The sequence below is a fragment of the Sinocyclocheilus anshuiensis genome, unplaced genomic scaffold, assembly GCF_001515605.1.
Source record: "Sinocyclocheilus anshuiensis isolate Anshui unplaced genomic scaffold, SAMN03320099.WGS_v1.1 scaffold306, whole genome shotgun sequence".
Taxonomy (NCBI): Eukaryota; Metazoa; Chordata; class Actinopteri; order Cypriniformes; family Cyprinidae; genus Sinocyclocheilus; species Sinocyclocheilus anshuiensis.
The window spans coordinates 1,428,229-1,441,986 of NW_015544175.1; the positions used below are offsets into that span (position 1 = coordinate 1,428,229).

The 13,758-nt window shown below is 37.3% G+C and overlaps 1 protein-coding gene across 1 annotated transcript in view; it reads left to right on the plus strand.

Annotated features, from left to right (window-relative positions):
- Positions 1-12,168: 12,168 nt before the first annotated feature.
- The window catches only part of LOC107696137 (N-myc proto-oncogene protein-like), a 5,191-nt gene continuing 3,601 nt past the window's right edge, over positions 12,169-13,758 (plus strand). Inside the window, exons 1-2 of the mRNA XM_016496325.1 lie at positions 12,169-12,339; positions 12,995-13,648. Coding sequence (XP_016351811.1) covers positions 12,189-12,339; positions 12,995-13,648 — 805 coding nt within the window. The 5' untranslated portion in view covers positions 12,169-12,188. The remainder of the gene's footprint in view (positions 12,340-12,994; positions 13,649-13,758) is intronic.

Consider the following 13,758-nt stretch of genomic DNA (forward strand, 5'->3'; position numbering starts at 1 on the left):
TGTGGGTTGAGTGGAAAAAGTCCTGGACACATTCCTGTCAATATCTTCGTTTCACCCTATGATCCTTTTCCTGACAACTGTGGAGTGTCGCTTTGGAAGAGAAAAACATGACAACAACTGCACTCCATTGATGAGCTACAGACACACACACACACACATAAAGAGGCACACACTTAAGCCATTATTATGTATGGTTTTTGTGTCATGTTTTTGTGACTTTGTGTCAAGCCAAATTCCTTTCGTCAATACTGATCAGACACACCTCTATTACACAATAATGGGATTCTGATTTATTCATTCAGAATTCATATTCAGCTAATGCTTTAATATGAGATGAGCTTCCATATCATTTTATTAAAAATGTCAAGCTGCTAAAATAATTGTGACATTTTAATATACTGTAGCTATTTAGAAAAGAGGGAAAGTTCCCAAAAGAAAGAAAAAATACCTTTTTAATATGTTTCTTCAAGTCAGCAATGCGATGAATGTAGAGCAAATCGAGACTTTTACTTAGGCCTCCAGCTTTTTTTTGGAAAAAAAGACCCTCATCTTTCCTCTAGAGTTTAAGTGGAGATCTCAACCATGTAACCTTTTAACGTAAACTACCTTTAACAATTTTTTAAAGAAACTAATACTTTTATTCAGCAGGGATGCATTAAATTGATCAAAAGTTACATTAAAAAAGACTGAAGACTGTAGTAATGGCTGCTGAATATTCAGTTTTGCCATCATAAATGACTATATAAAATGTACTAAAATAAAAAACAGTCATTAGGGGCTAGTGTTGTCACGGTACCAAAATTTCAGTATTCGGTACCGATACCAGTGAAAATCCACAGTTCTCGGTACCAATTTCGGTACCAAAGCAAAACACAAAAACACAGGAGGCGCTTGTAGAGCAGGAGAGATAGAGGTTTCCCCAGTATGGCTGTAATCAAATAAGCCCTGTGCTCACAAACGCTGCTCAGGCATTACAGACAAGATGAAATTAAAATGACATCCATCATTTTCTGTAGACAGTCGGTTTCCTTCAGAAATACAGTGATATAAAAACACCCACACCGGGTTTCGACTTTGACACATGCAGTGCTCATGTTTATTCAACGAAGTCAAAGCCTTTTGACAACTAAGTTAGCTAAAAAAAAATTTTTTAAAACCCGAACTGCTTTTCTGACTGATATGACACAAACAATGTTAACCATTTGTACATCCTCTAACACAAATATTTTAGATTCACAATTCAATTAAAAGCCTCTGGTGTGTAAAAATAGTAAATATCATCATGTCCTCCTGTTTTTTTTTTACCCTAATAAAAGTTATAGGAGCATTAAATAGTTAATAAAGAAACTTCATTCTAATGCTCATTATATTAGCGTTAGCCGCGCTTATGCTAACGATTAACTACTCTAATAACAGCGTTCATTTCAATCCGACATTCAAATTAAAATACTGAATAATATTCATAATAGAAGTGGTGTTTCCCACAGACTTGCACTCTATTTGTGGGGTTTTTTAGTACCAACTTGGTACCGAAGTACCGGGTATTTTGACAACACTATTAGGGGCCAAGCACCAAAAGTGCTAAGGCACCTATTGCATCCGTTAGTTTTCTTATTTTTCCCGAATGGGAGTCTATGGCAGCCCTATCAACGGAACATGAGAAAAATAATGATGAAATTTGGCACAATTGTAGAGATGGCCATGAATAGTGATTGGACCAAATTTGGAGTCTCTAGAACCAACTGTAAAGCGCCACCACCAGTTCAAAAATGTACTTTTCTAAAGGTTATAACTTTTGAACAATTTGCTCTAGAAAAATGAAATTCAGTACACCTGATTCGTCTCTTCATGCTGATGCCATTCAACATCTTACATTAAGTCTCTGCCCATTACAGTAGCGGCCATTTTGAAAAGTACAGTATTAAGTTTTTTCACTACTACTCCTTCAAATTTTGTCCAATTTTGTCCAAACTTTGATCAGATGATCTTTGGACTGAGCCGCACAGAAATGACTGAACATATTTTTTATTCATCTTTGTTCAAAAGTTATGATGTCACAAACTTAACAAGGTCGAGCCTAAATTGGTTCAGAGGCTGTATCTCGGCCAAACTTTGAGCAATCGAAACGAAAATTTTGAATTTTGTCATAAATTGCAATATCTTTTAAACAATTTGACATATCTTTACAAAAATTGATACGAATCACCATCAGAATGTCCTGAAGGTACCTGAGAAGTTTGAACACAGCGCCGCCTAGTGTTCCAGAGATAAAACGAATTTTGCCAAAATGCTTATAACTTTTGAAAACATTGTCCAGATTTAGTTTGTTTGTCTATGTCATTTTGTTCACTGTCTTATGCCGATTCCGACAGTGTGTCATTTGTCATTTTCCTTAAATGTGACTGTCCGCCATATTGAGGCAAATGAAAAAAACTACAAATTTTGTCCAATTTTTCTTTAAAATCAGCTCAGATTATCTTTGGACCGAGCCGCACAGAAATGACTGAACGGATTTTTGATATTTGCTATCGTTCCTGAGAAATATCTCCACAAAATTGACCCTGCCTGTGTTTGTGTCCTTATGCTAGTTAGCTTAGCATGCTAAATGGTTATTTTGTAAAAAGTTGCTTCTGTTCCAGACACTCAGTATTTCTGAGAATGAAACACACTGAAATTATTAAATATAACGTGTTGCATTTTTATAAAAATTCTTCATTTTGAGTTCATTCTTACTTGAACTACTGAACTTCGACAGGTGTGTAAGCATGCGCCTGCCCAGTGGTGCAACGAGGCATCTGATCCAGAGATTGTGGGTTCGAGTCCCGTGTGGTACAACTTTATAAAATTGTGTGTAAAGTTGTGTTAATTAGATTACTTTATAATCCCAATAAGCTTCGTTCTTGTCTACCACTAGGATTAGAAGTCTGTTTTTGTTCATTCTGTGTTTGTTCACATCTGAACTTCTGGTCATTTTGAGTTGATTCTCACTTGAACTACTGAACTATGGCATCTGTGTGAACCCACGTCTGCCGAGTGGCGCAACAAGATGAGTTACAGACATCTTACCCAGAGATTGTTGGTTTGAGTCCCGTGTGGGACAACTTTATAAAATTGTGTGTAATGTCATTTCGATTCCTTTAGTATCCAGGTAAGCATTGTACTAATCTTTAATCCTCTTGGATTGAACATAAGTGTGTTTTTGCTCATTCTGTGTTCATTCTCATCTGACCTTCTGTTAATTTTTCGTTCATTCTCAACTCTAGTCTACTTCTGAACCAGCTGTTTTTCATGTACATTCAATTTCTGCTGTTTGTGCTCTTCCTGCTCCGCACTGCGCTACAACCCCAACATTTGAATGCTTGAAATGCTTGCTGTGCTGTTCTGTCTGCACTGCCTTCGGGGCTTGGCCCCGTATTGCTGCTTGCAGCTATATTTGTAAGTTGTAATAATATATCCAAGAAATTACCGTTTTCCAGTATTTTTAGTCAAATAAATGCAGCCTTGAAGAGCATAAGACACTTTCAAAAACATCTAAAAATCTTACTGACCCCAAACTTTTGAACATTAGTGCATGTCAACAATTAACATCTCAGAGAAAGCTAATACTTAAACAAAACATACTCTATGAGCTAAGAGCGAGCAATCTCAGAGCAAAAATATTTTCCCCTGGGGCTCATACAGCTGTAAAAAATGCTTTTTAAAATTAAGTAATCAACATCAGACCAGTTCAAGCCAATAAATGACATGACTACTCCAATTCAGTATTCGGTATGGTGCAATGTTCATCATAATTCAGCCTGTGTCATAATGATATACACACTCAAACACCAGCATTCCCAGCACATCTAGTCAGTCTTGTTCTTTCACATCTTATCTTCTCTAATAAGCAACACTTGTTTAGCACTTACACAAAAACACTCACAAAACCGACTCTTTACTTCTGTCTCTATTAAGTTCAGCGAAAGCAAATGGAGACTTTTAATTAAAACTCCTTCAGAGGATATCTCAACAATGTCTCAAACTGTTAAACTACCCGAGTCTGCAATCAAAAGTCAGCAATTTCAAAATGGACTCAAACAATTCTCATTAATATCAAAAAATGTGTAAGTGCATTTTCGTTACCACAAGGGGAGCTACAGCTAAATATAAGCTATTAACTGATGAAATGTATACCTTGAAAACAATGCAAGTCGCTTTAGATAAAAGTGTCTGCAAATTGCACAAATGTAAAATCAGGGCAAAGCAACAGTTTGAAGAGAATCTTGCTTAACAAGTTAGTTAAACTGTCAACTTAAATAAAAACACATGCGGTTTAACAGAACAGACAGTTGAAAGTAATTCTATCAGGCTCTTGAGTACTGAGGTTTTGTTACCACCACATCAACGCAAGCTTGCAACGCATTGTTCCAGGCATTAGTGTAATTGTTTTAAATTGATTTACAAGAAAAAAAACAGTGACCAGACCAGCTCTCATGCGCTAAGCTTCTCTTTCATGTCTTGTCTCTGCATGCTGGTTCTTATTACAAATTGGATGCTGATTTAGAGGTTTTTGACGAGTATTAAAAGATAACTGAAGATAATTTCTGAAGATTATATTTTCATCTGTTGAATCCTTATCATGTCAAATTCTTTACAAACTGTTCCAACATGCTTATTCTCACAAACACACTCAAAGGACACACGCACAAGTCCTATAAGAGCTAAAATTATGGCCGGATATGTTAGCTTTTAGAGGAGACCAGAGGTGGCAGGAAGGTGGCAGTCAGTCCAGACAGAAGTGGAGTTCGCAGATAACCCGACACACACACACACACACACACACACACACACTCTTCCTGTTTATGCCTGCCCTCACATCCCATTCACACTCTACCCAGCCCAAACCCGTAACACTTTCCTCTATGTGGACAATCTGCTCGGCTCTCACTGTGTCTTATCTTTCGCCTCCTCGAAGTTTATTTTTTCTCTCGTCTCTCTTTTTTTCCGCTCCCACTTCCCATAAGTGAAGGAAGTGTTGCAGTTCTGGTTTGGGCTCTTTTTCTTCCTCTCTCTCCGTTTCTCAGTTTAAGGTGGTGAGATGTATGTCGGCATGAAATGTTCGAGAAGGAGGGACTCTCTGTGCACACAATGACACACACTAATGGAGGCGTTGAAACATATTAACCATCCTTGCCTTTGTGATCAGACAAATGTTTAGTCTCCTAATGACCCCCACTGATCCAAACAAACACACTCAAATAAAGAGAAAACCAAGGGGAGGACGGAGAGAAAGAGACATAGAGGGGCTGCTCCTCCATGACCTCTAGGAACAAGCCATTGAGTTAAAACGGGTCACAGCAGGAGATAGCCTGTTCTATGAAAACAGAATAACTGGATTATTGCATCCTTAAATGGCACACGCAAACATGATAACTATTTCCGAAGGTCTTATCTTCAGCCTTTATCCGTAGGACATGAAGCCATGTCTTTTAAACCGTATCATCAAAGCACAGCACTTACTCATGTGTGGGGGGCTCCTCTCATATCTAGATATGTCTTATCTATTGGAAAACAAACATCTGTTATTGTTAGTGTTGTCTGTCAAACTGTTAGTTAATATTAGTCCATCCTGAAAGGAAAATTCTGTCTTCATTTGCATCATTTACTCTCCCTCACATCCTTCCAAACCCATATGACGTACTTTCTTCCACTGAACACAAAATCTTGGAAAATAAGAATTGTTGAATAATACTGGTTGCTCTTTTTCATGCAAAATAATGATGACTGGAGCTTTCAAGCTTAAAAAAGATGCAAAAGCACCATAAAAGTATAATTAAAGTGCTATATAAGTATCATAAAATGGTCCAAATGACTCATGTGCTTTATTTATGTGCTTAGTGTAAGAAATAATGATGATAATCTTCCCTTAGTGTGCAGTTACCAAATAAGAACAGAACGAATCATTCAGACCAGTTTAGTGAACTGAATCAACCAATTCATTGAAAATGTCTAACGCAAAAGAACAATTCACTTCACAATTTCAATCTGTTCCCCACACAAATGGCTTTAGATAACATATAGCACAAAATTCATATGGACCACTTATGATATTTTCATGGTGCTTATTGTTATTTTGGAGCTTGACAGCTCATTCATTTAATTATACTGATATTGAAAAATTCACATTTTGTGAAGAAAGAAAGTCAAGGGTTTGGAAGAACATGAAGGTAAATAAATAATTACATAATTTTTGGGAACTATTAATTACTCTTTCTGTGTATAATTATGTTTATATTTTTAATTATATTGGTTAATGGTATTTAATTAAATTTTTATGATGGTATGTAGATAACAGCACAGCAAGCAACAAAAAAGCTGTTATACCTAAATTAAGAACATTTTGCCAATTATTTTTTAATGTTACATACACATATACGTATGCAGAGTGCAGACACACAAAACAGTTAACCAGCATTGACATAGGAGATTCATGGCAAGTCAGTGGATTGTGCCTCATGGTTTTTACGCTGCAACAATAGGGTCGTTAACCTGCCTGTCCAAGGCCAAATTTACACACACTCAGTTTACATGCCGCCTTTAAAGCTTTCCGCTCTGGTCTATCAGGGCCTCTTAAACTGAACATATTTCGCCACAGCTTTAACTCAAACTGTCAGAGCAGTTGGACAAACAAGTTTCTAAAATGACTGACAGGTTTACTCAAGGGCCCTGGTTTTGTGGATCCACTCTCACAATGTGAATGAAATGGATAAGATTGTTCAGAAGACAGACAAAGATAAACACTACAGAGGCTTTCGACATCGACCTCCAAGCGTCCATAATACATTTCAATGTCAGAATGGATAAACAAATGATTTGCATCTGAGCATTTCCCATTAGTTCTTGAAAAGTCCCCATGTGGCAAGTGAGAGCTTGTATTCAATCCCATCAAAGCAACAGAAACAGCATTGATGTGACAAGCAAAAATGTAGGATACTTTGTGTTTTATTTTTGTGGGCTGATTTATGTGAACGTTTGCATGAACAAACTGGCTGTATGTTTGTGTGTCTCCATCTGATAAAATGTGATATAAAACTGTGACATATATATATATATATATATATATATAACTCTTTTAAAAAAAAGTTGCTTAAAATATATTAACTTTCATTCAAAAGTTCCTCAATGAAGTAATGAAATTTAGCCTTGGTTAACATAAGAGACTTAAAAATGTAAAAAAAAAAAAAAATCTTACTAACCCCAAACTTTGAATGGTAGTGTATATATTTTTAATAGAGTTAAAAATTAAAAGTATATAAGAATTAAATAATGTTTTTACTATAATGACTTAATATTAAAATGTATTTTTAGAAGAGATGCATAACAAAACTATTGTTAATAAATTTAGATGCATTATGTTCTATTCCATTTTTTTCCAATACAGATAAAAACACTATATGAATCCTGAAAGAAGCCATTGAATTCATAGTTAAACTGGAATATTCCTATCTCTAAAGAGGAAAACTGAAGGTAGTCTCAATCTCAACGAGGGATGAAAGTGGAAGTGGTGGTCTCTCACCTCCTCCACAAATATTTCTGCTCTGCTCAAATAAACTAGCTGGGGGTTCACCAAAGTCTCATCTGGGATGAAAACGTCTGTTCAAACAGGCCTTTGCGGTAATAAATCATTCTCAAACTGTGTGATACAGTGTGAAATACCAAGCACAGTGCAAACAAACCAATGAGCTTTTACACGGTCAATCACACACTCGTCAGCTCTACCTGCAGTCTCAAATGTACGGCGGCGCAACCTTGGAAATACACACGGGAGCATAACAGCCTGGTGCCAAGGGGTCGTTTAGGTTGTATGCTTGTTGCTAGCCTGTCTTCAGTTGTTGCTTGGACAATGGCTTGAAGGATCTGAGCAATGGTGAGAAAGAAAGAAAGAAAGAAAGAAAGAAAGAAAGAAAGAAAGAAAGAAAGAAAAGACCCAAGAAAGAAAGAAAGAAAGAAAGAAAGAAAGAAAGAAAGAAAGAAAGAAAGAAAGAAAGAAAGAAAGAAAGAAAGAAAGAAAGAAAGAAAGAAAGAAAGAAAGAAAGAAAGACCCTATGTTTGGCCTTTTAGGGTGGCAAAAGATGGAGTTCCTCAGCTGATGCTGTGGTAAAGAAAAGAAAGAAAAGACCCTATGTTTGGCCTTTCAGGGAGGCCAAACATTCATGGAGTTCTTCAGCTGATGCTGTGGTAAAGACAGGAAAGAGTAGCAGAGATGTAAAGTGAAGATTCTGCTTACTATTGTAGTCATCTATGCAGAATTTCCCTATTAACTAAGAAGGGCTGCAGGATTCTTTAGCTCTATCTTTTATCTCGGTCTACTTCAACCAGAAGGGAAATCAGACAGACAAAAGAAAGATAGATAGATAGATAGATAGATAGATAGATAGATAGAACAAAAGAACGATAGAACAAAAGAAAGATAGATAGAACAACAAATAAAACAAAAAAAGACACAATAAAACAAAAGAACGTGACTATGTGAAGTCATCTAATCAGAAAGTTCATGACACAGGAAACATATTTCAAATATCTTGGATGCTATCTGACTGAGTAAATTCCTTTAGTAGTTGCTCGAACTTGCACTTGCATCCAACTGACTCATATGCAAACCTCTGCCAAACAGCTAATGGTAAAGGATGAAAAGATATATGATGACAGAGGGAGGGAAGTATGCCAGAGAAATGATATCTACCACTTTTATTCCCTTCACTATACATTGACTACAGGTCAAAGTAGCTCTGGCAAGGAAAAAACAAGTCTACTAAACCAGAAGTCTACTAAAAGTCCACAGCAGGACTCAATACTCATTCTTGGTATGAGGAGTTATTTAAAGGGATGGTTCCCTCATAAATGAAAATTGTCATACTTTTCTCACTTTCTTGCTCCATCTGAACACAAAAGGATAACCTCTGTATATCTATCAAGCTACTGTGTGACTTCAAAGAGGAGCCCAACAGCCTCAGTCCCCATTCATTTTCATTACATGAAAAGAATGGCCAGGATATTCTTCAAAAATTCACTTTTGTGTTTCACAGCAGAAAGTCATTGAGGTTGGAGCAAATGAGGATGAGTAAATGATGACAGAATTTTCGTTTTTGGCTAAACTATCTCTTTAAAGGGTTTAGCAAAGGCACTTTAAATGGTTTTACTGTGTGAGGTAAGAGGGTGGAAGGTTGAAGGTTACTAATTGAATTCCGCCAAACAGAAACAAAGTTGAATTGGTCTGTCATTTGTTAAGGAATTATGCCACTGTGGAATCTGCAATGTTTGACAGGTCTGGTGATTAAAGGAGGGGCTCTAGGGTAAAGCAAAGTCTACTGGAGTTCTGAGTGTGTGTGTTTATTGAGAGAAAAAATGAAAGATTATTAGATCTACACTAGGTGAGTGACACACAGGAAAAATTTATTCTATTAAAGAAAATAATTGCGGTTTGCAAAGTCTTTACCCAATTAAAGAGCAATAACTCAGCCAAAGCACACAATCAAAGTTAAATGTACCTCTGACACCTCTGAGGACATAAACCTGCACATTTTGTGCACATTCTGCATACCAGACCCGAGGAGCAGGCGCCCAGGCCTGACTTCCGATCGTGTGCACTATTGATGTCCTGGCCTGCGTGCTCTCATTGTCTCCCGCAGTGTTGTCATTGAGGCTTTATGATTTGCTTTTGTATTTTCTCTAAATACGAATGTTTTATCCAAACTGGCCCAATTGCTTAACCATCCATATACTACTCCACCCACTGCTTCAGTAAAACAGGAAAACATGAGACTGAGCTTTACGAATATACACACAGACGGGCATCTCAATCGAGTATGTAACACTGGCAATTTCATGTTTTGATAGGCAGACATAAAACTGCAAATTTTTAATGGAATAATACATAAAGAGCCAAATATGAAGCCATTATCACGCATGACAATCCATTTAAATGCTTTAAAGGGGTCATATGATGCTGCTAAAAAGAACATTATTTTGTGTATTTGGTGTAATGAAATGTAATCTTAAACTAATTAATGAATCACCTTGATGTTTTTACTTGAAAATTTATAACAAGAAAAGTATGCAAATCTGATTGAAGCAAACAAGGCCAGCACAGACTAATCGAACGCTGACTGACAGAACTAGACATTCACTTAGCAACAAAAGTATTCAGCTTCCCCCTCCCCCTCACTTTTACACAGGAAGCTCTTCCTGAGCTGAGGTCATAGAGATTGGGCTCTGGAGGAGCGCTTCAAATCCCAAAACCCTCTCTTAGTCTTTGTCTCGCTGAGTTCCCACAACAAACTGTTTTCACAAGAGAAGCAAACAACTTCAAGTATAAGGGAGGCCGGGCTAGATGTCACATTGGGAAGTGGTCACAAGGGTTATATCTAAATAACTAGACAATTTTGAGTCTAACTGCACGTGAATTTTTCTAGTTAAAATTAGTATTGGAAATTTTTTGTGAAATCTGTCCTTTGAGTAAACAAAGCTTACAATGAGGGTGAACTATATAAGAATAAGACATTTTTTTAGAAATGTTAGGTTGATATAAAAAAAAAAATTGTTTTTATGGTAATATTCCAAAGTTGGAAATAGTTGGACTTAAAAAATATAACCAATATAAGAAATAATAAGTCTGCTTGACTTGCTAGTTGAGTTGTCTTGTGCTATAATTTCAGTTCAACATTTAAATTAGTTCATGTATAGCATCACAATAAGTAATGCACAGAGGACTTTAAGAGTCTACTACTGTAAGACTATATTATAACATGTTGTATTTATAGTGTTGGGGGGGGGTTCCATTACATCACCTCCAAATTTTATTAGGACAAAATATGTTTTATAATTTCAACATGAACACTTCAAAATTATGACAATTATGTTTTAACATTTTTTATATATTTGTTATATGATTGTAACCAATGTGCTTGTGAATTTTTTTTTATTTTTTTTTTCAGAAATATCAAGTCATATTTAATTTTATGGAAAAGTTCCAAGGTCTTTAATACGCACTTGATTTAAAAGTGACAACTACCTCCCCTATTATTTGGGGTCACTGCAACCTAAAAGAGGAACGTGATATAACGAATTAATAAAAGGAATTGATATCTTTTTAATATCATTTGGGACTTTCTTCTCCTCTTTCGTCTTCTCTCTTGGGATTTTCTTCTCCAAACTACAAATCCCTACAACACACGCCCTTTAAAGAGTGTGATGGACCAAAACACCATGTCTTCAAACGCTGAGGAGAACAACAATTACATAATAGCATCTGCTCCCTACAACGCCCATTACACCCACCCAATCATGCACTCCCTACTTTAGAAGTAAATCAACACAATCTACTATAAAGTTTTCATGTCGAGCGCTAGCTGATAAACATTTTCGTGGATGAACAGCAACACAAAACGTACCTTGCTCCCTGAATGGAAACGCACACAGGCGCGCTGCGTGTTCGTCACGTGTCCACACGGCGGCAGAAGTGAGTCGACACCGGTGATGTCATGCGGATCGTCCGTTACCTCACTGACCTGAACAATGAGAGATGCTGCTGAGTCGCTCTGATTCATTCACAACACAGTTCATCACGTTTGAACGCTTATATAGCCCGCAACTGCGTTTATATTCTGAATAAAGCCGAATTACAGAGTAGAGTAACTAACAAAAAACAAATCGCATATATTTAAGTCATTAAACTGAACTCTACTCCATTCTCTTAAAGTGACCATTTGAAAATTCGGCCATTATTTATTCACCATCATGTTGTTCTGAACGCGTACGACTTCTTTAGTGAAATATAACATATGTTTGGAAGAATAACTGATAGTCTCCGTTTACTTTCATTGCTTTTATTCATTGCTTTCCCACACAATGAAAGTGCACGGTGAGTGCTCTGCTGTCATTCTGCCAAACATCTCCTTTTGCATTCTATTAAAGAAGTCGTGCGTGTTTGGAACATGATGATGAAATTTTTTTTTTTTTTTGAGTTAGCTATTCCTTTATTATCGGAAAATTGAACACCTTAGACCAGACCAAACTGATGCCCTTTCCAGAGAAAATCACACAACAGCACATACCTCGCCCGCGTATGGGCTTACATTTCTGCCACAATTCTGCGCGCGAAAGATCATATTTTGAGCGCACAAGCGCCCCGCCCACTGGAGGAGGAGCCAATGTCTCTTCTAAACGCCAGCAGCGAGAGTAATACTTCACAGCCCGAAACACAGAAGCGCAGAACAGTCTTCTGTCGCCGCGGTAGATGTGCGACTCCAAACGGGGGCACAGTGACTGCGATAAAGAAGGGACAAGAAAACACACTCAGAGGTAAGACGCCCACGTCTTTTAGTGTCAGCTAAACTAGCTGTTTCATTCACGCGAAATATTATTTCTAAACTATTTACTTGTCTGCTCGACTTGCTCTTGAAGGAGTTTGTGTCTTGTGCTGCAAACAGTCCAAAGTTTAAGTGAGTTCATGAACGCTATCACTATAAACAATGTAGAGAAGACACTTCAAAGACATCTGTGACTTGGGGTCTTTAAGAGTCTATTTTATAGAACTATATTACAACAAAATATTATATTATAGTGATTTTTTAAATTACTTGCAGATGTCTTTGTTATGACGAAAGCTTTTAATAATTTTTGTGTATTATTATGATTTTTATTTATTATTAGTAATGGTATTTAATAATAATTATTATTATTATTACATCATCATTGCAAATCTCTAGGAGATGTTCTGTTGAAAAAGTTTGTTTTATAATGCAATTACTGTTCAAAGTTTAAGAAGGTTAATAAATATTTTCACACTACACATTGAGGGCAGTGAGATGACACTTAAAAGACATGAGAATGAGTGTCATTAATAAAAAGATCTTTGCCTTTTTCCCATGTTACCTCCCAGTGTCAATGTTGGGACAAAAGCTTTTATTTTAAAAGCTGTGGTGATTCTAAGCCATCAGTTTTGTGTCTCTCACAGGGAGAATGCCAGCTAAAACCATGAACTCTGATTTGGAGTTTGACTCCTTACAACCTTGTTTCTACCCGGATGAGGATGACTTCTACTTCTGCAGACCAGACGCTGCACCGCCTGGTGAGGACATCTGGAAGAAATTCGAGCTGCTGCCCACTCCTCCTCTGTCCCCGAGCCGGGCAGCGCTTCCAGGGGACCCAGGGGATCTGGGTGCAGTGGCTGGGGATTGCTCACTGATGGGCTTTGGATTAACAGACCCGTTGGACTGGGCTTCCGAGCTTCTGTTCTTACCAGAAGATGACATTTGGGGGGCATCAGACGGGGACCTCTTTGGCTCCGTTTTGGATACTACAGACAATTCCATCATCATTCAGGACTGCATGTGGAGCGGCTTCTCTGCACGTGAGAAATTGGAGCGGGTGGTAAATGAGAAACTCGGGAAAGCCATCTCTGCTCTTAGCGGTACTGAAGCCAGTAAAGATACAACGGTCAAGACACCAGAAATTAGTCACTCTATACCGGAGTGTGTGGACCCTACCGTGGTTTTCCCTTATCCAGTCAACAAAAGAAATGGGAGCAGCAGCAGCAGCCAAAGTGTGACACAGCTGAGGAGCCAACACTTGCCTCCAGTCAGTGCAGACGAGACTCCAAGTGACTCTGGTAAGTGTCTCTTGACATGCTCTTAATGTAAAGTTAGTAAGTTCCCTAGAAACTGTCACTGAATACATGTCATGAATGATTTTCTTTTTCCATTTTTCCTAGTTGTTTCT